General features: G+C 40.1%; 3 protein-coding genes and 1 pseudogene across 10 annotated transcripts in view; 3 read left to right on the top strand and 1 right to left on the bottom strand.

Annotated features, from left to right (window-relative positions):
• Positions 1-8,855, top strand: part of LOC113590661 (Kv channel-interacting protein 2) — a 134,950-nt gene extending 126,095 nt beyond the window's left edge. For 3 of the 7 annotated variants that reach the window (XM_035529793.1, XM_035529792.1, XM_035529791.1), the window contains exons 2-8: positions 6,296-6,420; positions 6,984-7,053; positions 7,253-7,323; positions 7,453-7,560; positions 7,662-7,766; positions 8,139-8,201; positions 8,426-8,855. In XM_035529793.1, coding sequence (XP_035385686.1) covers positions 6,296-6,420; positions 6,984-7,053; positions 7,253-7,323; positions 7,453-7,560; positions 7,662-7,766; positions 8,139-8,201; positions 8,426-8,587 — 704 coding nt within the window. In that variant the 3' untranslated portion in view covers positions 8,588-8,855. Of the gene's footprint in view, positions 1-1,315; positions 1,440-5,059; positions 5,156-6,295; positions 6,421-6,983; positions 7,054-7,252; positions 7,324-7,452; positions 7,561-7,661; positions 7,767-8,138; positions 8,202-8,375 lie in introns of those variants that run through there. The other 4 variants (XM_035529796.1, XM_035529795.1, XM_035529794.1 and 1 more) reach the window with 2 other exon arrangements.
• Positions 8,856-9,574: 719 nt separating this feature from the next.
• On the bottom strand, positions 9,575-17,798 carry LOC113590660 (cytochrome c oxidase assembly protein COX15 homolog). Its single transcript, XM_027030919.2, has 9 exons — positions 17,639-17,798; positions 17,050-17,228; positions 16,491-16,613; positions 15,386-15,572; positions 14,680-14,847; positions 14,499-14,580; positions 14,255-14,409; positions 13,622-13,735; positions 9,575-13,347 (listed from the first exon to the last, which is right to left on the bottom strand). Exons 1-9 carry the CDS (start codon positions 17,711-17,713, stop codon positions 13,216-13,218), a joined length of 1,215 nt encoding a protein of 404 aa, XP_026886720.2. The 5' UTR covers positions 17,714-17,798; the 3' UTR covers positions 9,575-13,215.
• A 66-nt stretch (positions 17,799-17,864) lies between these two features.
• Positions 17,865-22,366, top strand: cutc (cutC copper transporter homolog (E. coli)). 2 transcript variants are annotated; one of them, XM_027030914.2, is made up of 9 exons: positions 17,865-18,102; positions 18,716-18,740; positions 19,041-19,100; positions 19,481-19,679; positions 20,036-20,071; positions 20,235-20,368; positions 21,286-21,313; positions 21,660-21,765; positions 21,891-22,366. In XM_027030914.2, exons 2-9 carry the CDS (start codon positions 18,717-18,719, stop codon positions 22,000-22,002), a joined length of 699 nt encoding a protein of 232 aa, XP_026886715.2. In that variant the 5' UTR covers positions 17,865-18,102; position 18,716; the 3' UTR covers positions 22,003-22,366. The 2 variants fall into 2 exon arrangements, with proteins under 2 accessions (XP_026886715.2, XP_026886714.2); XM_027030913.2 differs by having other exon boundaries at positions 18,000-18,102; positions 18,716-18,786; positions 19,470-19,679.
• Positions 22,367-23,462: 1,096 nt separating this feature from the next.
• The window catches only part of LOC113590658, a 33,825-nt pseudogene continuing 29,511 nt past the window's right edge, over positions 23,463-27,776 (top strand).

Genomic DNA, 27,776 nt, shown 5'->3' with positions numbered 1-27,776 from the left:
TGGCTGATGGGCATGCCCTCCTCTGCCTTTATTATTAAACACTCTGAGTAATTAAACACAAGCTTCTGACAAGGTTCATAGTGTGGCTGGATGCAAAGTGCACTGATCATAGTTGCTAACTCGAACCCGGTAAAAGGCGGCACTTCTAAACGGTCCAAGTATTTGGTTCATTCATTAGGCAGGAGTCTGTCTGTCACGTAGAGTCCTGCCACTATGTCCTTACTACATTACAGTCTGAATAAAGAGAAAACCTGTTGCATGATGTTACAGTCCTAGCCTTTCATCCAGCATCCTATTTTCAGAATTTTATTTTTGGGGAAGCGTGCCTGTCCCTGGAAGCCACTGCGCCAGACTATCGCGAAGGCCTTTTGAAGCCCATGGCGGCAAATTACAATGGCAATGCTCAATCTCTGTGGGTACAGCCTCTGTGGCAGTGTCAGGATGTAGGGGGGCAACTGCTGATTTATCTCTGTGTGTGTGTGTGGGGGTGAGGGTGTGTGTGTGTATGTGTGTGGGTGAGGGTGTAATATGGAGCAATTGTGATGCAGACGCACAAGCTGAGAAGAGCAAGATTTATTAAGGGCACAGAGGTGAGAGGTTTCAGGCAGGACAGGAGGCAGCCAGACCAGAGAGAGACCTGAATATCAGAGAGAGACCAGAATATCAGAGAGCGGGAAAATGAGAGGGGAGAAGTGAGGGAGGCAAAGATGTCACATCTGTCAGCTTAGCCACTGCTGTCTACCCATAGCGCCGCCCCCTCCTCATCCCAGTGCCCTAGTGTCTCAGCTCACCAAGAGATTGTGGAAATCACAAAAGAGAGGGAAAGAAATCAGGCATGGCACAGATCCACCAGGGGGGAAGGACTCCCCACATCCCTTCAAAGGATCATTAGAGTGCATGTGGAGTAATAAGTTTGTGGGCCGAGCATCTGTCCTTTTACTTGACGAGACCAATAAGGAGCAAGTAGCTGCTGACTTGAGACCTGGGGAGTGTTTGACCATGGCTCCTTCCCCATTTTCCTGCCTGTTCTGCGGTCAGACGCTCTTCTGGGGGAGCTGTCTCAATTGACAAAGAAGGGAACTCATTGTGTTTCAGGAGTATCTTTGGCCGTGGATGACTGAAAGACGATAAATACACTGAGGAAGGAAGGCTATATTATGGGAAAGGGAACAGAGACTGCAGCAGGAAAAATTTGCAAGGATATTGGGGATTCCCTGGCAGTTGGATCCTGGGGGAAAAAGCGCAGTGGGTAGGCGATGAGTGCGGCTGGTGGAGTGGCGCGTGCTGGCTGGCTTGCTGGGAGGCACCGGGCGTCATGTTGATGTTCTTCAGGGAAGAGTGGGAGATGGAAGGCTTGCAGACCGTTGGCATCCTTTTGGTGGTGTGCAGCTCCCTTAAGCTCCTGCACTTTCTGGGCTTGATTGACTTCTCTGCTGGAGGTAGGACTTTAAAAGCCCACAACCAGTAGAGGCTCTGTAGACCTTCTTACAGACCTATTCTGGGGCTTTTAATGTAACTTTTAAATTGTTTTATTTTGTAATGCCTTGATCATATTTTAGCATATAGTTTGCTGTTAGAAGCTTTTTGATTTGCAAAAAAGGTGATCGCTTTCAAAGTATTTGAGAGCACAAATACCAATATTTTCAAAATGACTTGAAGTATCATAAGGCATTTCCGGCAACAGTAAATCTCTAAGCCAGTCAACTTTTTTCACATGCAAGTATTCTTGATTTATGGATTTAGGATTCCAAAAAGATTCTTAAGACTGATCAAAAAGATACAAATTTCCTTTGATACTTTGTATGGTATCACCTACACATCACTTCATATTTTCCCAGTACTACATGCCTGGACTTACCTTTGAATTATTTTCAAAACATAGACAGACCCACAAGCAATGCTTTGTTCTGTTTCCACAGTCTCATTTACTTAGCCCATAGAATGCCAGAAGCCAATGTTCATCACATATAACAATGCCACTCCCTGCTAAGTGTCCTGATGGTTTTTGTCCTCCTCTTTCTCTGATATTTCCACTTCACCTGTTGGACCACCAATGTTTCTAGCAGATCAGACATTAAAAAAAAGTCTGGAGTCCATATGTTTAAAAAGAAAATGGATTCAAACAAGTCTGAGTGTCGGACTTTCTGTTCTGTGAGGGTTTTGATAATGTTAAGGTAGTCAGATGTGATGAATTGGGATTACCTGGTTTTCCTGACCCATCAGCTTTCCCTGTCCAGCTCACTGTGGGCTCTTGGGACTTTGGGAATTTGGGAAAGATAACAGAATTCTTATCAGTAATTCATGAGTTCATGAGGTGTGAGGATATGCTTTGTCAACTAGCAGTAAACCTTTTTTTTAATACAAAACCATAAAAGATAAAACATAATTCATCAAATCCCTTTCGTGAGACGATGGCTCATGGACTTATGGGGCTTGAAGTAGGGTTGGCTTGCTGCTCTCTCCTGTTATGTGAAGTGCATAACCAGAGAGAGAGCGAGATAAGGATAGTAAAATCATAGTGCTTCAAAACTATTGAAGCAGTTTTGAAGCACTACGATTTTACTATCCTTATCTCTCTCTCTTATGAGTTCAAAACTCATAAAGCTTCCAAGAAATAATAAAAATATCCTTTTAAGAAGCTATATTTGTCTCCAAAAAAAGGCTAAAGATTAGGCAGATGTGCTGAGTGAGAAATTAATCAGATGTGTGCTTCAAGTGTTTCTCTTACCTAGAACAAGAGAGGCAGCAGAGAGGCTACAGATTAGAACCATAAAGCATACAGCAATTGGCCATAATTCTGTAGGTGATTGCAACAGCATGCATGCTGCATGAAAAGCAAAACGACCCAGGGACTAGATCCTTTTCGACATCCTTGGTTCATTGGCTGTGCATCTCCGTAGTAACACAAACACCTTGCAGCTCCTTTTGGAGAACAGTGAGCACAATGTCTAAGCAGTGACGGCCATATTGTTGGTAAAAAATGCCAGCCAGAATCCGATTACTGTTATATCTGTTTCTCACACTCCCACCTCACTAGTGTGGTTTGATTTTGATGTAATATCAGATGACCGGTTGGAAACAGCCCATCTCTTTACCCCCTGTACTTGCAGGTCAGCACTGTGCAACCAAAGGACAGGGCAGATGCTCAATTTTCACTTTTAAGTCACTTTTAAAGATTTTAAGTCTCTCATCTGGAAGGCTAAAAGCTAAAAATGATTTCTCCGGTTCACATGAAGTCTGCCCCCAGGGCTGTTTTGAGCGATTAGCTGTGCATCTTAATCTTTATTAGGCAGTTACACCGAGCAGTAGCAGAGCTCTAAGCAGTGTATCCCCTGAGAGACATGTGCCACAGATACAGACACACAGACGGATCTACACACACATGCGCCATGACTCACCCTTTTGAAACCACCACCTTGCCCAGATTTTTTTTTTCTTACCAAAATTTTTGCACAGAGTACATATCCCTTTTCAAATTATGATTCTGTCCATTTATAATGCATATGTTACACCACATACACACGCGCACGCACACACATGAACAAAACAAAACCAAACCCTGGGGCCCAGGCCCCTGCTGGACTTCTGGAACCATTAATTTAATGCCCAGCAGTATGCGGTTGCGTTGGTCAGACACCAAGTGACTGCAACAAGATACGACGCACCCGAGCCTGGGTGGATTGTGGGTGGGTTCAGGGGGGAGGGGAATGTAACTGGGGTGGAGTCAGAACAAGTGAGAGCACAGTTAGCTGATCTAGCGACGAAAGTCCATCATGGCGCTCATCTCCCATACAGCCGGGGGCGGCACTCAGGAAGCTCAAGCTGTTTCTGCCATGGAGGCCTAGGGTGATTGTTGGGGCAGAGTGGATGGGGGCAGAGTTGGGTGGAGTGGAGGAGCCACTGTGGTTTGCAACCCAGAGAAGGAGGGCTGATGGATTCGGAGTCAGGGTGGCTGGCCAACTCTTGAGCCGGTGACCACAATCTACCTGTGTGTGGGTCTTTATTTGTGGAATCCAGGTATCAGTTCACAGATCAGCATCCATGGCAGTGTTTTTTCCTTTAAATACAAGCTGTGGCAGTCACCCAGGAGCCACCCTGGATCAGAAAGAGAAAATGGCTATTGTGCATGTGTGTGTAAGTGCGAATGTGCTAAAAGAGGCAAATAAGTTTTCTAAGCTGTGATGCTTATCTGGTTGTTTCTGCAGCAGTGAAAAGTAGGGTCCACATGCCCGCAGCTAGGCCCATGTGTGTTTCTGAAGTGTAAAGAGGGGTGCATTGTGTCACAGAGGCTAAGGACCAATCAAAAAGTATGACTGTCTTTGCAAGGTCCTCTTTGAGGTCTGTGTTGCCAATTTTGCCAAAAAAACATTTTTACATTCTGGTGGATCTTAAATTGGACAAAAACTGTGACCGTGTGTTTAACAGTGCTCTCTGAAGCCAGGTCAGCAGAATCCCTTTGCAGTTTTATGTTGCATGACATTTTTCTTAACCTGTGAAAATACTGTGTGTGTTTGGGGAGGGACTCTACACACCATCAATCCGGAGACGTCAGTACATTGGGTGCTACTTTATACAATGAATCAGCAGCCCACACAGTAAAACATATCTCACAGATCAATAGATCATCATTTACAACATTAATACTGAATATCAACTTTTAGTCTTTCTCGGTGTGGCAGCTTGCAAATCAAACTGCAAAACAGGCTTCTATCCATGGTTTTGGAATGTCGCCAGATTTCTATATCATGGCCTATCTACTGCCTCAAATGGCCTTTGTATATTCAACCTTTACCTAAACCGACCCATTTAGTATAATGGAAACTGCCACCCAGCTCAGAAATTTCCATACATGGTCATATCCTCTCAGGTGCATGGTGTATGCATGTGTTCCGTCTGCGTTTGCATCTGATGCATATATCTGCAGCGTTCTTGTGCAGAATGCAGATCTCCCTCTCTCACTGTCTTTCTCTGTCTCTTTCTCTCTCTCTATCTCTCTCTCTCCCACTGTCTCTTGCTCTCACTCTCTCTCTAATTCCCTGTTGTGGTTGGTGACTTACAGGTAACACTCCCAGCCAATGCAAAAAAAGCATTAAACAACGATTCCTCAAGCTGCTGCCATGCTGCGGCCCTAGTACCACCCCCCCAGTCAGTCAAAGCAAGTGACTCCGCTCTGCCTCACCCACCGTAACCCCGCATAATCTCACTAGCTGGCAGCACAGGCAAGAATACACTGAAGAAGGTAGACACAATAATGGAAAAATGAGGATAACAATTATAGTAATTTATATAATTCTTAGGTCGTATTAAGGTTGAATAACGGTATTCCAGGAAAAACTGACACAGCTTGGAAGCCAGCAAAGCTCATTATTAGTGGCATGAGCCATGTACTTCTCTCTTTCCATTATTTTGTCTACCTACTGAATGTGCAAAATGTAAAGCATCAAACTTCACAAAAAAGCAACAAAATCCACAGATCGCATATTGACAAATGTGTAAAGGCAAAATTTATAAATATTTTAAGGTGAATCTTAAAATGCCTCTCTCTCTCACACACACTCACATAGTCTCACACACACATTCCTTATTATGCTCCAAGAAAATGTGTGCTGATATTTTTGAAATCCTCTGTTTTATACACTGTAATACACTGTTGCTATATCTTTTCTTTTTCTTTCTTTCTTTCTTTCTTTCTTTCTTTCTTTCTTTCTTTTTATCTGGCACTGTTCTTTGGGCATTGAGTCAGGAGATGGATCAGGTCAGTTTCACTGCTGCTCCAGAGGTAGAAACAAGACGTGAAATTCCCCCCATATAGATGGAGAAACATACGTGTTTCAGGAGTCATGTCCAACTGAAGTCACTGTGAAGACCAAGTGAATACACTGTGCCAAAATGTGCAGTTGTTTTGAAGGGATACTCCTCTAATATTTCAGTCTCCTTCTTTACATTTAAAAGGATTTTAAAACGTGTAGTTTTGTAGTATTTAATATGAATGGATTACCCGTGCGCATAACGTGTACTGTTAATACATTATGTGACACCTCTAAATATTAGCTATTAAATATTTTATAAATAAAATAATATTTTTTTTAATTTCAATCATAACCTTTGAGCATTTTTCAATGTATTTAAACTATAAGAGCTTGAGTATTTTTAAACTATGCTCTTTGAACTTGGCAGATGTATCATAGTTTTATGCAGTATGCTTGATGTTGACATAACGTAATCCATTAATGAAGTAAGAGACTTCTTACAAGAGTGCAAGCAATATTCTGACAAGCTCTTCTCTCCCTCACAGACAGCATTGAGGATGACTTTGAGCTGTCCACGGTGTGCCAGCGGCCCGAAGGGCTGGAGAAGCTGCAGCAGCTAACCAAGTTCACCAAGAAGGAACTCCAAGTGCTCTACCGGGGCTTCAAGAATGTGAGAGAATCTACTGATTGGCTGATTCACATTATCACTCTTATACTTCACCATACCTGGGGAAAAAAACTCAGCATAAATGATTGTACAGTTGTACAGAATTCTGTAAAACACAGCTTCTCTGTCCTGTATATGGGAACGTGCAGTGGATCCACCCATTTGCTCTCATTCAACTTCCAGCCAATTGGAGCCAGGTTATCAAGAGCTCTCTAGCCAATCACAGCTTAGTTCAGATGTTTTCAGAGATGGAACAATAACAAACAATTGGCTAGGGGTCACCAAATAGATGCTCTTTGGCTATAAAGGAAATGTTCACCCCATTATGCCACTATGGCTAACAATGATTGAAGGTGATGCATTTTTACAGCAGATTTTCATTTATTTTTAATGAGAACAATATTTGAGGTTAGATTTACCATCAACTGCATTTTGGCTATATAGTCACTCATTGTGACATCTTCAAATGTTTTTTTTCATAGGGTCAGTGTGTTTCAGAGGATTGTCTGTTGCATTTCAAGTTTCTCATAAGATTCTTACATATTGCAAACTGTACTGTGTTTCAGGAATGTCCCAGTGGTGTTGTGAACGAAGACACCTTTAAAGTCATCTACTCCCAGTTCTTCCCACAGGGGGGTGAGTGAATACACGTCAGTCCCTCACGTGCCATCTACATTCTCTTACCCCTTTTATTTATTTATTTAGTTCTGAGGCACTGATGCCTGTTTCACAAGAGGTTAGCAAAATTGGTTGATTTTGTTGATGCTTATATACTACACAAAATAGTAACAATTTAAATACCTGTATGAGTGTTGTGTTGAAAAATTTCCTCCAGATTCGAGTATGTACGCACATTTCCTTTTCGAGGCATTTGACACTAACAAGAATGGATCAGTTAGTTTTGAGGTAAGCACTGTTCAGTCATTGTTTATCTCCCTCAGGCACAGAGGTAATGAGGAATACTCCAGTGTATTTGACTTACACTGGAGCCCTAGCTCAAAGCTGTTTTTACCACTGTCCTGTTGCTTTTCACAGGACTTTGTCATCGGCCTGTCCATCATCCTCAGGGGGACGATAAACGACAGGTTAAACTGGGCATTCAACCTCTACGATCTCAATAAAGATGGCTGCATCACCAAAGAGGTCTGACAAAGATGTTTGGCTCAGAAAGCATTGCTGGCACATGGGCCACTGTAAGAAGCATGGACCTGGTTTTAAATGTGCCCACATATTTTGGGTTTCAGGAGATGTTGGACATCATGAAGTCAATCTATGATATGATGGGGAAATACACATATCCCTGCATGCAAGAGGATGCTCCCCGCGAGCATGTGGAGATCTTCTTTCAGGTAACCATGCAGGATCCATGCTATACAGTTCATTGTCTATAATCCTATTAGGTTAATGTAGCTTCTTTTCAATGCAGAGCTTTATTAGATTCTCCATGCAAAGTTTTTTTTTTTTTTTTTTCCTCGACCATGTTATTGTTTGTCCATATTAATATATGCACAAATGACAGTTAAAGGAATGGTGTTACTAAAATGTATTTATTAATATAATTACACTGAGGAATAGCTTGACATTTAGCTGATGATTTTAATCATTACTTAACTTAATTGTAGAATGGTTATGGTTACAAGGCACAGTTTTAACCTAAATGATAAGTGTTTTCAGTACTCTCAGTTTAATCTCTGGATTTGAGACTGCCTTTTGTTTTCTAGAAAATGGATCGTAACAATGATGGTGTTGTTACCATTGACGAGTTCATTGAGTCATGCCAAAAGGTGCAGTTTTACAGCAAGACTTTACCTTATCCCCACTCAATATATGTGGAATATGTTTATGAGGAAACTGTTTTATTGCACTTTAAAAGTTTTAAAAATGTTGGAGTAAAAAATATTAATGTTCCTGGGCCTCACCCATTTATCAACCATTTCTGTGTTCTTGCTCATGCTCAGGATGAGAACATCATGCAGTCCATGCAACTATTTGACAATGTCATTTAAAGGCATGCTCTGGTGGAGAGGAGAAGACAGGCGTCATGGAAAGTGACCTGCAACCCGGCCATCCAGCCGCATGCCTCCTGCCTCTCTTCCAGAGGACTGCCATCATTCCATTTCTTTCTTTCTCCCAGAGACATAGTGGAAGCTACATCAGGGCTGACTTCTAGACGCAACCAGTTCACCTTCTTTTGTTACATTCCTGAAAGAGTTAACCAAGTTGGGCGGACACTCACTGAAGCCGACTCGACCTTAGGGACTGGTGTTACGGATCGCAACTCAGAGGTCCTTGGGCTGAAGCTGCGTGTGGAATCAAGGTCACCGGAGGTCATCGCACGCACAAAGTGCCACCATTTTTCCAATAACTGACTGATTTTTCTTAACGCATGATGTCATGACTAACCTACACTACTTAAATATACCTATTTACTGAGCTAGTCCAAAGCCTGTCTGTTGTTGCTCGTCCGTCCACATGTGCCTCGCTCAGACTGTGTGCTGTTGTCGTGTGCCCTCAGTAAGAACTCCAGGCTTAAGCCCTGCCCCTTAGGTTTCACCCTCCCAAAGCAGAAAATAGCAAAACATTCTATGCCTGTACATTTCAGAGGAGCTCCCACTCAAGGCCATGAAATCCTTGGCCATGAAATCCTTAGCTATTACAGATTCTGACTGCTCCTTTGCTGTGACGTGAAATTCTTCCTTTGTAACACAATAAGTAGAGGAATTTAAGATACATAAACAAAAAAAAAATGTATGAAATTTAATTATGCTGCATAAGTGTTACCCAACGTTCTCACTGTGATCCCCCGTAAAATGATGAATCTTATATTATCACAGATGGTAGGTATCTGCAAGCAGCAAAAGCAGTGTTTTTTGCTTCAGTTCTTCTCACTGTATCTTACTCATAAAAGTATTTTATCCAGTATTTTATCATCTTAGGCATGACTTTAGGGTAGGTCAACACTCTGTGGCATAGAGACCAGCAAGCTTCTCCATGTAATGACTGTCCCACCGACACCAAAGAAACTTCAGAAAGTTCAGCCATGTCTGCCGAAGAAAAACACTTTTAGTTGCTAACACCCTGTTTTTTCACAGATCCACTTAGACCAAGACTCAAAAGAATTTTCAATGTTGCAATCAATACAGATAGTAGGACACAATTGAAATGAAGATTTTATTTGGGGTAAGTAAAAGTATGTACAGCAGAACAAGGTATGAGCTGAGATTTAAATATCATAAATCTAAATCTCTGGTCTTCTCTGGACTTGCAGACTCATGGACTTAATGTGCTCTTTACCAAGAAAGTCAAGAGGCTGAAGGGCTTTCTGTCATTTATTATAAGAGTGACGCTACACACTTTTGCGAACTTCCAGATCTTGAGATGCAGGCTGCAGCAGACTTTGCTTGTGGAATTACTAAAACATGAATGTGATGACATAAATGAAAGAGGAATTATTTTGATTACATATTTTTTATCTAAATTAAAAGAGCATATGCTACATATGGGATGAAAGGTATGTTGAATTGTAACTGTTTTAAATTTTATTATAACTTTGGATCTTCGATAATAATAGGTCTACTGGCTATGACGGTGTAATTTATTCTGTAATTTGTATTAAGATAAATTATATGCCTCTAACCAGTCCTGGAGAGCAAGAGCCTGAACGATTGGATCAGGTAATGAACCCCTTTCCGTCTGAATGCCAGTGGCAGTAATACATAATAACATATAAATTAGAGCAACAGTGTCAGTGTACACCGTGCTTCCAGGATCATATTTTGCCGTTGATGTTAACCATATCGAGCTGAAGTCCCCTAGCACTTTTTATATGCTAGCAGCTGTGTGGCCTTGTACATTTGATGTGATGATGTTTACTACTTCAGTAAAAGACACAGAACATAAGTCCAAAATCCATGAGATTGGGGCCCATGGTTCCACAGTGTGGAGATTTAGATTGAGTACTTGAGAGGGGATGTGTTCAGTAATCTAAAATCATCTAAACAATTGAAAAATCAAAATTTGAGTCATTCAAGTGCATAGAAGGAAACACTATCTACTGGAGAAAAGTTCTGAGTGATTTGCAGTATGACACATGCCAATGTTAGCAGAAATATTGAATTACTTTGTTAATTGTTAAGTATAATTAATGACTACTGAGTCATAAACACACTGCTGAAAATTAGAACAGGAACAATCTGTCACATGGTAGAAGTTTAAATATGCATGCTAGCAGTTATCAATAATGGGATGTTTAAGTGGTTCAGTCATGATTATTGCTGAATATTGCAATTGGACCTATTGTATTGGGTTCGCTTTTTAAGCAATGAGATCTACATATTGTATGACATCTCAAGAAACATGAAGTGCACATCAGAATCAGACAGATGAAATTTTCTAACCTAGATTTATTTATAAGCTCCACCCAGTATGTAGACGTGCAGTGAAATATCCTTAAATAATATAAGCAATAACTTGTGACTAAAGCGTACCAGTATTAATCACTAAACAAACATGTAATCATATAAACTATTAGTGGGCAGCTCCTAGTGTTAACAGTGGAAACACCGTTAGTGATGATTTTTTATTTTTTATTATTTTTTATTTTTTTTGCATGGATGCTTGTATTGACCACACAATTCAGCATTCAAAGCTCCAAGCAGCTGTTTATGCAAATGATCCCATCTAACACCAGTGAATTCATTTGAATTACTTTAAAAGAACATATACTGCAGAAGGTCTGTCTTTTCCACTTAAGAGAAGAACTCTTCCCCCTGGCCCACAGACAAGCAGTTGTAGATGCTGAAATGCATTATGTTTGCCTATTGCAATTGACTTACCATGGCAATACCAAGACTTCAAGAATGCAAAGCAGTAAAAAGTTGGGATATAATAGAATCTGAGAACAAGCAATACTGACATTCATATGGTTTGGAACCTGTGATGCAGTACTTGCTACCAGAGACGTTTGTGCAGTGTTTCTCAAACCTTTGAGTATTAACTCTACCTTCCCTTTTCCTGGTTGGGCCCTAGTTATTGTGTCAATACAGAATACTGATATATGTTTTTAATCAAGAGCAGGTCACATCAGGAAAGTGAAAGCAAGGTGGAGCCCATCTCAAATGAACATTCCACAACTTTTCAGCATCAGGTACATCAAGCATAACTCCAGTGTGACTGCCCCATCCACCAACCATGCAACTAGGACACATTAAAGATCATGGCCATATAGGAAAAATAATAATTAATGGAAGTTTTATTTACCACTATTAATGAAATGTATCCCAGCAGTAATTTAAGCCAAAAAAAGCACAAACATCCCATCTTCCAAAAGTGAAGGAAGCCCAACAAAGAGAGCACCACTGGAGAAAAGATCGTGCCTGGAACTCTGGGTACCGAAGTCATCACCAATAGGCACTCACACATGGATTTTCCAGGCATTCTTTTAGCCTCCATATGTTGACTGACTTGAAGGTCTAGCAGTTGTTAAATAGTAGGTGTTAACATGTGCACCAAGAACTATAGTTGATCACAGGTGACATTTTCTGCTATGGCAAACAACAACAAAACCCTTTTGTTGGGCATCCTTAGACACATGTCACTCCATGTTCACAATAGTTCCTGCTCCATCACCTAATGGTAATTCTTTGTGCTATAATAGTCAGGGCCCTAGTCTGTGCCACTTTATGGATTTTCCTAATTGTAGATTTTTTTTTTTCCAGTTTAGCATCAATGAGTGGCAGACTTGCTCAAAATACTGGTTAGTAGGTAACCATACCAGTGGTACCTGTCCATATTCGCATGTACCGTGTTTAGAGCAAATTAAACTGATAATCTGTTGTATTAACTGTTGTTTTAGCTAGCCTCAACTGGTTGCACTGCATTCAAAACAAAAACATGTATATTTTGTACAAAGACAATAAAAAAAAATCTCAGTTGCTATGCAATAAATGTGGAGTGTAGTTTTTCCCTAATGCCTTTTTATATACCCTGTGAACACACCACTTTAGATGAGTTGTTTTACAAGATACAAAAAATACAAAACCAAACGAAAATGTGAACTCAATCTGGAATGAGACTATTTACAACTCTGTGTAATGGAAGCTCTGTGTAATTTTCAGACAGACATTATAAAGAAACATTGCCATTTAAATTTATTACAAAATTAATAACTTCATATACATATATACAATGAACACAGCTCTACAAACTTCAGACGGCCCTGAAGCCGGGCTGTTTTGAATCAACCCAGCAGCTTTCCAAACATACACATACAAAGTTGTGTATAATGCACTTTGCCCAGTCTGTCACAGAAAACTAAATCTATTAGATTAGATTTGCATTCTGTCATTTCATGATGTAAATGCCTTGCTGCTCTACTGGGCGACACCATTTTAATATAGCCGCATTCACCTTACCCATCTACTGCACAGTGCAAGAAGTCTTATGTTAGCTTTCTCCAGGGAAATCAATAAGTCATGAGCTGTCAATGTGCACAACATTAAAATGTTTCATTGTCAAGATGATATAAAATTGCATACAGTATTCAAAGATCGCTCTGCAGGACAGATCTCCTCCCGACACCGTCGGCACCAAAGCAGCAAGGTGTGTTTTTCATCACCTATAATGAATGATCTCAGCAGAAATATAATACCCCTTTGTGATTCTGCCCTGAATAAGTAAGTGGAATAAACCTGGTGCTGGAGGTCAAATCTTTCACTTAATGATTTTAAGTCTCTCCAGAGCAGACAGAGGTGCCTACCAGGCAAAGGAGGGAGTGAGGTGGAAATTAAGACACGTGATTTACTTGGCCACCTTGCGCAGTTCGGAGAGGACCCAGATGGCAAAGGTAAGCAGTGCGACCGATCCAGTTTGGTGGGTGGCTGCCAGGGGTGTGGGCACGTACAGGAGTAAGGTGCTGATACCAAGGACCACCTGGAGAATAAAGTACAGGGCACACTTGAAAAGCACTTCACTGCCGCAATGTAACGCATCGTATAGGACCTCTAGAATCTCACACATAAAGGACTCTTTCTCCCACTCTTTTCCTTTTCCGTTATTTTAAGATCTACTTTCATGCATTCTGTTCTAAAGCACAATCAGTTTCTAAATGAAAGATGCCACAGCAAGACTAATAATTACTTAACAAATACCACACTGTCTATTTCAGGGGAAATGCAAAATATGTCAGTGGGTTCTGGCCACTGACCTGTGTATATGCCATGGCTGTGAGACAGCCAATTGCAATCTTTGCCCTCCTGGGCAGATGCATGCGCCTTGAGAAAAGGTAGAGGCTTGTGATGGCTGCTAATGAACCAATGCCCTAAAGGAAGACAGGCAATCTTTCATTGAACAGTGGGAAAAGTCAAGAGATTAGAAAGACAGCCTGAGGATTCTAGTACCAGACTACCAGTGAATAAAAGCAAACAAGGCTAACGATGAAAGAAAATCAGAGTTGCCAATCATGCAGTAGTCATGCATGTCCTGCTGTCTCTGCCAGCAGTTGTTGGTTTTGGATGCATTAAGAGTTGCTGAAGCAGCTCAACAAGGTCATACTAAGAAAAAAATATTAACAGCCTGCTTCTTATATCATAATTTGTTTAATTAGAGTACCGATAATGAGGTGAATGAGGTGTAAGTATATGCCTATGCATGTCATCTTGCTTAGAATGTCAGAAATCTATAAACTTTGGTAGATTATGTTTTTAATCTCAAAATAGTTGCCATGTTAGCAGTAAGATATGTTACTAAAGGACAGGAGTTGATTTATAGGTTGCATTTTTTTTTTTTTTTTTTTTTTAAATGGCAGATAAGGAGTAAAGCCATGCAGCAACAGGCTCACCAGTAGACGGTGGTCAAACTGAACAGTGGTGGGGTTCTCAAACACATTCCTGACTGCCGGGGAGAAGGCCAGCAGGTCATCAGGGATCCAGTAGTCACCCATCTTTGGGAAAGAGTTATACACCAAGCCAGCGTCGAGGCCAGCGACGAAGGCCCCTGTGAGCCACAACAACGGCTCACTTAAGTGACGATGACAACAAAGCAAAACTGAAAGGGAACACATGTCTGCTGGTTGGCAGCTTCACCCGAGAGAGCTGTTAGGAAGACCAGAGCACCCGTTCCCTTGGCAAACCTCCGCAGCAGCACGATACCCCTGGTGTTGGGAAGCTGTGGAAGACACAACCGATGTCTTTTTTCAGAGCTTCGGGTAAAATGTAAAGTGCACCATGCAGAGGAATGAGATTGTGTGTGTGCGCAAATGCAAACCTTGTTTGCAGGCCGCATGAGCGCGAGGCCCATCCACAGGCTGGCACAGTAGAGCACCAGGGCTGAGCCCAGGTGGGAAGCCAGTCTGTACTGGCTCACGCGGGGAACATCATAGGACTCTGGCTTGTTCTCCAGCCCACTCTTCACCATGTACCAGCCGAGAAGTCCCTATCCATAAGCCACAAATGTTGCTATTTGCTAAATGTAGCTTTGGCCCAGTTTCTTTCCATTATGTTTCCTGACATTTTGCTCCAGTTTATAATGACAAAGTTTTAAAACAAATCAAAATTAAAATCTAGAGAAATGTAAACCAAAAACCAAAGGGGCATATTAAAAAATATGTTTTTTTGTTTTTTTTATTATGAAGCTGGTCTCATTGTTTACTATGCAAACTGGTTCAGTGTAACGACCTCTTATGCTGAACCTAAAAGTAACTATTCATCTTAGCACAAAGACACCTTAAAGTCCAATATTAGCTTCAGAAAGAAATAGTCCAACCTAAAAAGCTAAAGCTACTAACAAAGAATAAATATGGATAGGCACCAATTAGCATTATCCAAATGAACCAATAATAACTGGCTGTTACTAAATTCATTACAGTACAGAAGCATATATACATTAGGATTCACTTTTGGCCATATTAGTATGTTTGGCCAATCTATGTCTGGAAGCCAGACTCATAACAGGACACCACTTGGCTCCATACCTGGAAGAAGACAAAACCACACAGGCCCAAAGCTTGAACCTTCATCTTACGGGTAAAGTAACCTTTCTTCCAGAAATACATGGCAGGGAGGATGTATGCTAACCCCACCAGCCTGCCCCACATGCGGTGTCCCCACTCCATGTAGAAGATGAACTTGAACTCAGTCAGGGTCATGTCATGGTTCATTCTGTTGAAAAATGAAAAGGTGAGCAGATTAGAAATGTGATATAGCAATTACCCCAAGTTTCTTTCTGGCCTTGGTCCTGGAGATAACCTGTCTTGTTTAATCTAGTGCTCTACTGGTCCAGCACACCTGATTCAGTTTAATATAACCAGGATAAGAAGATGACTTGAACAAAGTGACTTGATGCAAGGAAAACAAAATTTTACAAATGGGACTGGGCAACACGTTTAGCAGATGTTAGAATTTCCTACAGTGTGAATCCCTTTTCTGTACAGTACAGTTTTTCTATCCAGCCATATTAAAGATTTATCCTCTGTCATGTTAGCATATCTATTCTTAGATAGGTGAAATGCTATGTCAAATATGGTTTGAGCTAGTGATAGACAGCTGTCTCATTTTTGATACTGTATATGTCTATTATGTTGCACTTGCTAAGTCTTTACATACAGTTACTCAACTGATTTGCTCTCTATATATACACTTATGTATCTCTGAATAAAGTTGTTGTGCTTCTCAGCATCTCTGACTGTGTTACTAATTCTGATAAATGGTGTCCCAGGACCCAGAGGAATGACAACCGAGGAAGGTGAGGCAGAAGGTGGGACCAGAGGGACAGGGTTAAGGAAAATAGGGAATTTTTCCTTACAGCAGACAACAACTTACATTTGTGACCAACTACAATTTGTGCAATTGAGGGTTAAGGACCTTACTCAGGGGACCAACACTGGTAACCTGGCAATGGTGGTGCTTGAACCGGCAACCTTCTGATTACTAGTCCAGTACATTTAATCATCTAAATAGCACTTCACAATTTGTTTAACAAAGTAAAATGTTGGTATTGCAGCAATGGGCATCACAGAGCATGTAGTTATGCTATGTAATAAGAGTTAGTGTGGCTACTGGCAGCCAGATCCCACTCACATTTTGAACTCGGGAAACTGCTGGTATTTGGAAAACTCGGCTTCCCACTCAGCCTGTGTCCGAGGTGGCTTCATCTCCTTCACCAAGTGCCAATCCACCATGGAGAGGCCTGACTCTGTCAGCCTGAAAGGCACATTGGCACGAGTTAAGTCTGTTTCCTCTGTTTAACTGCAAACATGAAAAGTTGACCATTAACCTCCCTCCTATGTAATAAGTTTGATATATTAATGAATTAATGTATTTATTTACAATTAAATAAAGCTTTGGCAGCTTTATTTCTCTTTACTGATTCTGTATCTGAGCACCTATTGATACCAATGTCATCTTAATTTTAATCACTGCTGTGATAAATTCAGAATGTGCATTATGCTTAGTATTGCTCCATTTCACCAAAAACACACTATACTAACAAGTGAACGATGAAATATCCTAGTTCACAGTCAAATACGATTATTACTGTTGTATTACCGGATCACCATTACTCCGATACTGATAAGGAGGGGAAAACGAACAAGTCGTCAGCACCAGCACATTTGACGGGTGTCCGTCACCTACTCACCTGGTTACGCCTCCCAAGACAACAGCCCCCAACACGAGCCCACTGCATCCCACCAGCCATTGACCTACAATTCGATTTGTCGCTGAGTTGGGTGTTGCCGCGGTTGCATGTGCGGACCCAGCTTCGGAAACCACAGTGTTTTGTCCTCTTTGCAGAACCCACTGCCTAAAAGGTGTTCGCTAAAAAAGACAAGACCACAGTTAACCAACAGTGGTGAGGTGGACTGCGATCCTATTCAAACGCATCACTGCGTATGTAAGGTCAAGTCAAATCTAACCAGCTGGACTGTCAGTACACAGCCTTCTAATAAACACTTCTTCAAACGTATACACACATGTGCATAAACTGAATAAACATGCATTGCCAAATTAAGTACTGATCATAAATTAATAGACAAATAGATAACCAAACAGCTCTGCGTCTTCCGATTGACCAATTTTGTCTGTGACAATGTAGTTCTATATAGCTCATTCAAACAGTTGACAGTCAGTGAAACACAAGAGCTGACCTAGCTAGTTAATGATTTAACCTTGCTGGCTGGCGAGCTAGCTTGCTAGCACATTAAAAATTGTTGGCATTAATTTCTTACTTGGATCTGTTGGAATCTTTTGCCTGCATCTCTATAACCACACCGCACTACATGCCTCAGCGCTGGGAGAAGCATAGCTCAATCTGTTGTCTTGCTATTCGTATGATATCTAAACTAGAACTCTCGTTGAGAACTCTCCTCGCATTACCATTGTGTGCTTTTACACTTCCCGTGGGTTTAACTTTGACCTTTGACGTCATATTTAAGAGTTGGGTAAAATCTCGGGCAAATGAGTTTACAAATTGTAAAATAATATGAGTGCATAAAAATGGTGGGGGTTTTTTTAGACTTGTTAATAAATTATTTCAACTAACCTGCCACTGAGACCAAAAACTCCTGCAAAATGAAATACAAATTAAGGGTTAAACTATTCTTAACCAATCGCGTGGAAGCCAAGCCATCTTGATTTGAGTCGTGTTAAGAAAACATTTCTGGACGCTGATGTGAAACCAAACGGTTGCAAGGTAACTGAATGGGAAAAATGCAGCAATAAAAGCAGCCTCATTTAAATTGACCAATATGCAAAAAGATCTTGTTGGTCATTTTCAACTTTATAAATGTTTAAAGCACGCTGCAAAAATCTGCCAAGCTAGCTAAGCAAGCGAAATTGTACACTACAGTTTAACCTTAACCAGACTAACGTCCTGTTCGGCGAGTAGCTGAAATAGTTTTCCAACTGCACCGTGGTCTGGTTTTGCGTTATAATTTGATCGTAAACTGAAGGTTATTGCATGCAATTTACAGGTTATTAGTCAGCAACTTTTACATGCTAATTGGAAATGAGCAAATTTGCGTTCTGCTGCCACCAATGTAATGTACTTTTCTGTATAATTGCTGTTTAAGTTCAGTAAGCAATAGCGAGATTGGGCCCATGAAGAATGTTTCTGATATACTGCCTTTCATTTGGATCCCTGTCCTTTGGTGACTTGCTGTCCTTGGGGGATGATTATTTTATTTTTATTTATTTTCCCCACTTTATTGATTATCTCTAGATACTCCCATTAACAGTTTTGAATAGTTTGACCTAAACATGCTGCACTGAACAAAGCTTTTCTATTTTCTAATATTCTTTCCTAGGATGTTAGAAGGCTTCCTGATGGAGGTATGTGTGGATTCAGTTGAGTCAGCGATAAACGCAGAAAGGGGAGGTACAATCGCGTGTATTCTCACACACAACTAAATCACATCTTACGTTGGATCACTTCTTATGTTACCTCTGAATATCGCATGGCCAGGAATACACTAACAGTCACTTAACCACTTGGAAGGCAGCACATGTTTACTATTGTTATATTCTGTCTGTTTTGTTTTTTTGTTTGAGTGTTCCATATTTTTCACATGCTCACTTCATTCCAGGTTCCAATAAAGTGTTATTTTATAAATACTCTTGATTCATTTGCAGGTGCTGGTCGTATTGAGCTGTGCTCCAGCCTGCTGGAGGGTGGGATCACACCCAGCATCGGTGAGTGTAAATAGACCTGAATGTTTGAATGGTTATCGGTGGAATACTGCCACAAAAATAAGTCAATAAAATTGCTTGTCAATAAAAACATACCTTGAAACCCAGTTTTGGTTTGAGTCACTGTTTTTTTAGTGATGGGCAACTTATACTTTTTGACAAAATGGTTAATTGAAGGAATAAATCTGCAATGCTGATTACATATATGGATGAACATTTATGGAACTTTCCTTGAATTTATTACTTATCTTTTACAAATTAGCATTTTTCAAATGATTTCAAGCTGGAAGCTACTTCATTCCATTTCCATTAGGCACGGTAACATGCTAAACTATACTGTTTCTTTAATATGGACAAACCTCCCATTCTCAGGTCTTCTGCAGGTTGTCAAAGAGAATGTCCAGATCCCCGTTTACGTGATGATCCGTCCTCGTGGTGGCGACTTCCTGTATACGGACCGGGAGGTGGAGGTGATGAGGAAGGACATTGAGCTGATGAAGAGCCACAAGGCTGATGGCCTGGTGCTGGGTGCTTTGACGGAGGACGGGCGGGTGGACGTTGCGCTCTGCATGGAGCTTCTGGGTAAGGGCTAGTTGTATACAGCGGTTCAATACTAAAGTGGCTAACAGTGGCTAATAAACTGTTAGATTGAGTCAGTGTTTAAACTGTGATTTAAATTGATTAGTATTTTAAATGTAGGAGGGCACAATAACAGAGGGAAGGTTAATCTGGTGTTTTTTTGTTGTTTGTTTTTACAGTGTGGAGAATGATTTACTGCTTAGCACTCTGAAATTGTCCTCTTTCCACAAGAATTATTAATTTGTTTCAGGTTTTATCTTTTATATAGTATGTCATAAGAATTACCATTTTATACAGGTTATTATTTTTAATTTTAGGGACTGCTGTAGGAATTACAATTATGTGTCTCTTCTCTATAGCTGCCTGTCGACCTCTCCCAGTTACTTTTCATAGAGGTAAGCAAATATCTCTCATAGTTACATTTCACTGAGGTAAGCAAATGTTCTTTTATAGGATAATGTATTTTTAGCGCTTTTTGAATAGGTTTTTTGATTATTCAGATATTTGCCATTTCTGATTAATAATGATGTATTATTAATATTTCACTGTACATTTCAGCATTTGATATGGTCCATGATCCCTCGGTTGCCTTAGAAACACTGGCCTCCCTGGGCTTTGAGAGGATTTTGACCAGTGGCTGTGACAGCTCAGCGTTAGAAGGCTTACTTCTCATCAAACGCCTTGTGGAACAGGTCAACAGCATCTACATCTTCATGTCCCAAAGCCTTCTGAGATCTGTGCCAAAAGTCAGATTTAGTAGTAGCTGAACATTATTATATTTTAAGACAACTCCTTGAAGTATTTATGCCTCTTTAAAAGCCTCTGAACTCCTTGAACTAGGCAGAGAACACTAACATGCATCTTGGGAGGGTAAAACAACACTTTCTAAAGACTTTTATCTAGTTGGAGATAACTGAGGAGACATTGACAAGCATCCTCTGCTGGGAGTGTGTTAATGTGTGGGACAAGCATTTTTTCAATACAGTAATGTTTCTGCCTGAAACAGAAAGGCACTACAGTCATCTTTGCAGCTCTGACATTAAAGGTCATTGAACCCACCACAGAACAAACAACTCCATTATCCAAAGTCATCACAGGCATAAATGACACATTTCATCCTCTCCTATTACAAACTGTTTGGCCTTCTGAAGTACAAAAAAAGAATTGGCATTCATACTCCTAAAGCCAGCATGTAGTGTCTGTTATTAACAAGAACTTGGTGGAACCTGGTACTAACTATACCCACTTTACAGCTGACATATGTAAAACATTCACATGCATAGTTAATTGGTTTTATAATATGGTTTTTGCAAAGGCATTCTTTGCATCTAGGTGCTCGCATAACACCATATATTTTTTTATGTTTTCTCTGTGTAGTATTTTGCTATTTCATATTGTCACTGCTCTGCATAATGTTAATGGGAATCTGAACAAATGTGGAGACCATAGAGAGATAGTGGTTCTGAAAATATACAGTGAGAGAAGAGTGGTTAGAAGCTGTCTAAAAGCTTCACCAGGAATCATAAAGTGGCATTTTAATCATGGTAAGTGTGATATGATTGCATTGTGCCATTGTGCTATCATAACACACTGACTTTTTTCCTGACAGGCCAAAGGTAGAATAATTATAATGCCAGGTAAGTTTGACATTTGCTTTTATGTTGTACAATTTCTGTACCTAGTAATGCATTCACATTGCAGTGGAGCAAATTATTTCTTTGGGAAATGTTAGACATTTTGGTGGCCTTTCAGTAACATACATGCAAGTTTAGAAGTCCAGAATCAAGTGCATGCAGTCTAGTTATGTGCACCTATGAGACTGTTGAGATCAAGTCTAATAGTATTTATTCTGTAGAAGTTTTTCAATATTTTTTAGAGTTAAAATTACATTATCTTTCACTGATTGATTGTACACTGTTTCAGCATGTGGCTTGATGACCTTATCACAGCACATTCATAAGTCGTTCTTCCATCTTTAACCAGGAGGAGGCATCACTGAGCGCAACCTCCAGCGGATCCTGGAAGGCTCTGGTGCCCAGGAGTTCCACTGCTCGGCACGCTCCAGCAGAGAGTCAGCCATGAAGTTCAGGTGAGCCGCCCAGCCCTCCTGCTCAACACGGCCCGTCCTCCGCTGGCGGTGTGGGTGTCCTGTTGAACGGGTTTCCGCGTCACCTAGGGTCTCTGTCACCCCATTTTTATGTTTTCTTCCCACAGGAATGCCAACGTGAGCATGGGTGCCTCCCTTTCAGCTCCCGAGTACTCGTTTAAAGTGGCAGACGTGACCAAAGTGCGCACTCTCAACGCCATTGCGAAAAACACCCTCTAGGGGATGCTGTGGGCTGGGCTCGGCAAGGGAGCAGGTCTTCCTTTAATTGAAGCTAGTCCTTGTCCCCTATACTTGTTGAGGAATGATGCCATTTTTATGCACAGAAGAGCTTGATGTTTTCAAGTCAAAGGAGAACATCAAACAAAGTGGCTTTTCTAGCTTTGGTTTAAATTTGGTTTAAATCTAAAGGTTATGTTTAGATGTCGGACTTTATTGTTCTTCAAACCCTTCACTTGTTTACAGTTCATCCTTGATTGTAGTGAAATTAAAAAGGTTTGGATGACAATGGATTTTGTTGCCAATAGATGTTGAATGAAATTATTAATCATTATTAATACTATTAATAAACTGGAGTGGAGAAGTATCTGATTGGATGGTGATTCTAATTGCAGCTTCATTTTATCTATCAATTAATTCTTTGTCTGCTTGTCACATTTATCCACTGATTGATAGGTATGTACTTTCTTTACTAATTAATCAATTTAAACTGTTTATGCATCATTTTCTATTTTTGTTTTCATATCTCCAACATATGCCAGTCTATGTTTGCATGTGATAATGATTAACCATATCCCAGAGAAAGGAGAGTAACATGCTGGCACCGAGCTAACAAACCTCACTGAGTCACTTCTTTTTAAACTGGTTATCCCAAAATAAGCTCTGGGCCATTGACAATATACTTTGATAATGTAAGATGTTATTTTTCTTTCTTTACCAAAATAGTTATGTGGTGGGGGGATGTGTGATCTTCAATAATCTTTTTGAGGTCCCTGTGAAATGTGAGGCCTTTACTACAGTATTGGAGAAAGTTGAATGACATCTTTTTTTAGTCCAATGACATCTTTATTTTTTTAAATAACATGACCTAAATATTATATTCTAGCTGATGTAAATTTGTTTGAGGTTAAGAAAAGCAAAAGGCTTACAGGCAGCAAAAGCTCTTGAAAAAAGATGTGGTGATCATTTAATGGATTTTATGCTACTGTGGGATAAAAAGGACCAAGTCAAGTTTCTATTCATTAAATGCGGAACCCGAAAGCTCACAAGCAGACAGGAACAATTCAATTTTCATTTAAAAGCAAATGCGTGTCTTCCTTTAATTTAAGCCATCTTTACAACTCCTCAGATAAAAACAGCGAGCTTCTGAATTGATTCCAAGTATTTGTTGAACAAGAGCAGTCACGGAAAACCGGTCTTGATCTTTATTCTAAAAAAAAAAAAAAAAAACGAATTAATTACGTTTTACCCATTGTACGGCTATTACGCTGCTTGTTGTGCGGGTTGTTTCCAACAGCGAAAACATAGAAAAGTGCAAAGCTATATCAGTTTAAGAAGACACGTTGATGGGAGAATCATTCATGCGTCTAATTGGGTTTTGAGCAGTACATGTCACTTCTTCTTGCGCTAACCAGATCACGAGAATCTCCCCCCCCCCCCCCTCGTAACGTCTAGGTGAAAGACTACTTAACAACAATATGTGTAAAACCATACGTCTTGGGCACAAGATATCCTAAGCGCAGGGAGAAAGCATTAAACGATGTGTGGTAACCAGCTGTACTGCATGTTGGTCGTCAGCTGAGCTTCCTAAAACTGCACAAAAAAGTTTCGAGTCTCTTGCTCACAGTATGTGTCGCACAGCTGCATTAAGAATAAAAAGGCAAAAATGTCCAGAGCACTGGACGAGTTTTGTGCATCAACGTTCTGGGTGAGTTCATATATGTTTTGTATTCGTATCAAGACTACCAAGTGGTAAAAGTAGCCTTTTTAGATTTTAAGCGTGGATTTTCTTTATAGAAATGCATTACGTGGCTGTCAGTGGTAAAGTATATAAATAAAAAAAGTAAAGCTGTTTTAGGAAAGAAATGACTGAAAGTAAATCAATTTTTAACCTTCACATGAACACTTAATGCAAGGACCAAAATATAGCCATTTGTTTAATAAGTAGTTAAATGGCCACGTCTGTTCTGTATTTGGCTGATAAAAGTTTGGATTGACATACATAGGTAAAACAAATTACAACCTGCATAACCCCATATATATATATATATATATATATATATATATATATATATATATATATATATATATATATATATATATATATATATATATTACACATACTTGCTTTCCACAAAAAATTTCAAACTGAGGACCTTCATCAGTTATGCAAACAATGTACCATTTTAGAAAACTCTGTTTCTTTTGAAACCTTGTGCTCTACACTGCAGTTTTTACTACCCCCTCCCTATATATATAAAATAAGAAATGCTACAAGTTGCAGAAACTTAGACATTATTCATTTCTGTGTTGTAGAATGCCTCTTTCCTGGACCGTCCTGATCCGGACTTGCCGGTGTGTGTGGAGAGAACAGTGCTGGTCTGGGTGCCACTGGGCTTTCTGTGGCTCTGCTCACCCTGGCACTTGGCCACTCTCTTCAGGAAAAAGCCTCCCAAAACCCCTCTCTCCAAACTCTACATCTGCAAGCAGGTATGAGGAAGAAGCATTGCAGCTTTACAATGAAGGCAGGATGACTTCGGCTTTATTCGATTTCCCCCTCAGATTATGGTCTCCCTACTTCTCCTGACTGATGTTTCGGAACTGATTACAACTTTTGTTGATGACTACACTGATGTAAATGCAAAGACTGTGAAGAACCCAGTAGTGCTCTATGCTAACCCATCACTATTTGCGGTGTCATGGGTAAGATTGAGTAATTGTGCCTTTTTGTTCAGAGCCTGTATATGAAGTAACCTAATGGCTAGCACTCTCTTCCTAGATGCTGGTGCTGTTGCTCCAGGAGGCTATGAGACAAAAGGAGCGAGCTGTTGACTGTGGAAGTCTCTTTGTTTTCTGGCTATTAAAGGTCATCTGTGAGATCTTCCCTTTTCAGACCATGCTGAGAGCGGCATTAAAACAAGTACTATGCTGAACATAAATACACTACATTATAACTTTGTTTACCAAAAACCAAGAAACAGAGACTAAATGAGTAAGATTGTTTGTATCTTCAGGGAGAAACAGCCGATCGTCCATGCTTCTGTCTTTTCTACTTAGCCTATGGGCTACAGCTGATTGCTCTGGTCTTGTCAGCCATTGCTGATGTTCCACCTGACCTTCAACTCTTGACAAAAAGAGTAACAAACTTTTTCTATCATATCTAGAGCATTGGTTTATGTTTATTACAAGTATTTTGTCCATGCAGTCCTCTTGTGGCATTTCTGTTTAGAACCCAGAAGTCAGAGCATCATTTCTCAGCAGGATTACATTTAACTGCTTTAGCAGGTATGAACTATTGGCTTAGTCCTGTGCTCACTCTCCCCTTTTAATTTACACAGTTCAGCATCTATATCAAAGGGTCGTCATGCTTCTGATCAGTGCTACAGCCTTCAGTGACACTGTGTAATAAAAACTGACCCACAGGATGTTCATCAAAGGATACAAGAGGCCCCTGGTGCAGGAGGATATGTGGGAGCTAAATGAGGAAGACACCATCAGCTACATCAGCCGGGAGTTTGAGAAGATCATGGACCAGGAGCTAAGGAAAGCTCGCAGTAGACTGGAGAAACAGCAGAATGAGAAGAAATCTAGTCCAAAGCCCAATTCTGACCAGAATGTCATGACAAAGGGAATCAGTCAGGATTTCCTTGTCATGGTGAGGGCAGAGACACTTCTTGGTTCCATCCAATTAGTTTTCATGTGTTTTTCAATACAGGTTGCAGATTTCAAAAACTGACATGTTTTCTGACTTTTGAAATAAAGGTGTAGTAAGTAGAAATATCCATTTAAATTATTTACAAAGTGTTGTGAAGAATGCATTAAACAAATTTAGTCTAAAAATTATACAATGCTTATCTTCTGCCCTGGTCAGACTGAGTGCAATACTTTCTACTATAATATAAAAGTCCATGTGGCAAGTCATGAGACTGCAACACAAAGTACACCATGATACTTTAAAGCAAATTACCTTTTGTTTTTGTAATGGTTAAGATGGATAAGGTTCAGGTTCTTTATTATCATATGTTCAGATTATCACACAGTCAGTTCGACCATAAAATGCTTAAGATTGGACCTCCAAGCTCTTAGATATGAAACCAGAAATGTTTCATGGAAATTTAATTTTTTAACCTTCAGGTTGAGCAGAGAGAAAAGAAAGACCAGAGAAACAAAGGAGAGAAAAATGAGGAGGATGGAGAACCAACTTATCCTCATTCCTGGCTGATGCTCAGCATTGCAAAAACTTTTAAATGGGTACTTCTAGAGTCTGCATTCTTCAAACTGCTCCAAGACCTTCTAGCATTTGTGAGCCCACAATTTCTCAAGTGTGTGTGTAGCTCTAAATGAAGATTCCTTAGATTGTTACTATTTCTGCATTGATGATTTTCTTTTATTAAGTGTACCTAACCAATCCAGTATATTTCCTGAGATGCCTACTGGATCAATAGGTGTATGGTTTATGGACACTGTTGTGATACCTTAGTTATGTGATTTAGGCAATTTTTCCCTTGGATTGCAAATCCATTATCTCCATCATAAGACTTCCCAGGTGTTTCCGGTGACTTTGAACTTTGGGTTACAGAGGTTATCTTCACAGTACTGTAAACATGTAAGAATAGAGTGAGAAATAGCCCAGAAACATCCCCAGAGCTAATATACAATTATAAAATGAATTTCCACCAAAATATGCACATTTATATTAAATGTTGCCTTGGTTTGTTACACAGCTACATGCAGAATTATTAATGACTTTTTTTTTAACAACTGCATGCAGTGCTTAACAGTCCTTAAGTCCCCATTACTAAATTTAATATTTACCTTGTGTTGCTTGGTTTGTCCCAGGCTGCTGATAGGTTTTACTCAGGACAAGACCATGCACACTTGGTGGGGATACCTGTATGCTTCACTGCTGCTTGTGGTAGCTGTCATACAGTCCATATTTCTGCAACAGTTTACTCAGCGCTGTTTCAAGCTGGGTATGAGGGTCTGTGCTGCTATCATTGCAGCTATATATAAAAAGGTAATATTATCCTGATACTACAAAATATTTAGATTTCCCCTACACTGTTGTCTCAGTGACAACATCCTTTACAACATCCTTTAGTTTTGGTACAAATGTTCTAGTATAGTGCACTTAATTCTTGATTTTGTTGCTATTCAGGTGGAAAACAAAGCTTCCCCTTAGTGCACTGCAACCAGGATGATACTATTTTTAAAGACTGTGTGAACAATTATTAGGCAAGAGTGTATTTTGACCACATCATAATTTTTATGCATATTTTCCAACTCCAAGATGTATAAACTTGAATGCTTATTGGATTTAAGCATATCAGGTGATGTGTATTTGTGTAATGAGGGAGGGTATGGCCTAAGGAGATTAACACCCTATATCAAGGTGTGCATAATTATTTCCTCATGCAAAATTGGCCAAACGTCAAAAATCATAACACGTCTTTCAGACGGCTGCAGCGCTCTTAAAATTGTTAAGATATTGGGGCTTGATCACAGAACCATCAAATGTTTTGTTGCAAATAGTCAATAGGGTCGCAAGAAATGTGTTGAGAAAAAAAGATGCAAATTAACTGCTAAAGATTTGAGAAGAAGCATCCAGGAGCCCATTATCCACCAGTGCTGTCATATTCCAGAACTGCAACATACCTGGTGTGCTCAGACGTACAAGTTTCAGTACTCAGAAACATGGCTAAGGTAAGGAAGGCTGAAACCTGACCGCAACTGAACAAGACACATAAGGTGAAACATCAAGGCTGGGCCAAGAAATA

This window comes from Electrophorus electricus, chromosome 9 (assembly GCF_013358815.1).
Source record: "Electrophorus electricus isolate fEleEle1 chromosome 9, fEleEle1.pri, whole genome shotgun sequence".
Taxonomy (NCBI): domain Eukaryota; kingdom Metazoa; phylum Chordata; class Actinopteri; order Gymnotiformes; family Gymnotidae; genus Electrophorus; species Electrophorus electricus.
Note: the sequence above shows the minus strand (reverse complement) of the source record. Positions and strands in the feature narration are given on the sequence as shown.

Excerpts from the sequence above, each read along its gene's own strand:
- cutc (XM_027030913.2), top strand. The coding sequence starts at position 18,717 with ATGTTAGAAGGCTTCCTGATGGAGGTATGTGTGGATTCAGTTGAGTCA. Across the intron at positions 18,787-19,040 it reads GATAAACGCAGAAAGGGGAG|GTGCTGGTCGTATTGAGCTG; the intron begins GTACAATCGCGT and ends ATTCATTTGCAG. Across the intron at positions 21,766-21,890 it reads GAGTCAGCCATGAAGTTCAG|GAATGCCAACGTGAGCATGG; the intron begins GTGAGCCGCCCA and ends TTCTTCCCACAG.
- LOC113590660 (XM_027030919.2), bottom strand. The coding sequence starts at position 17,713 with ATGCTTCTCCCAGCGCTGAGGCATGTAGTGCGGTGTGGTTATAGAGAT. Across the intron at positions 17,229-17,638 it reads AAAGATTCCAACAGATCCAA|CGAACACCTTTTAGGCAGTG; the intron begins GTAAGAAATTAA and ends TGTCTTTTTTAG. Across the intron at positions 14,848-15,385 it reads GTGGTTTTGTCTTCTTCCAG|GGACTTCTCGGCTGGTACAT; the intron begins GTATGGAGCCAA and ends GCTTATGGATAG.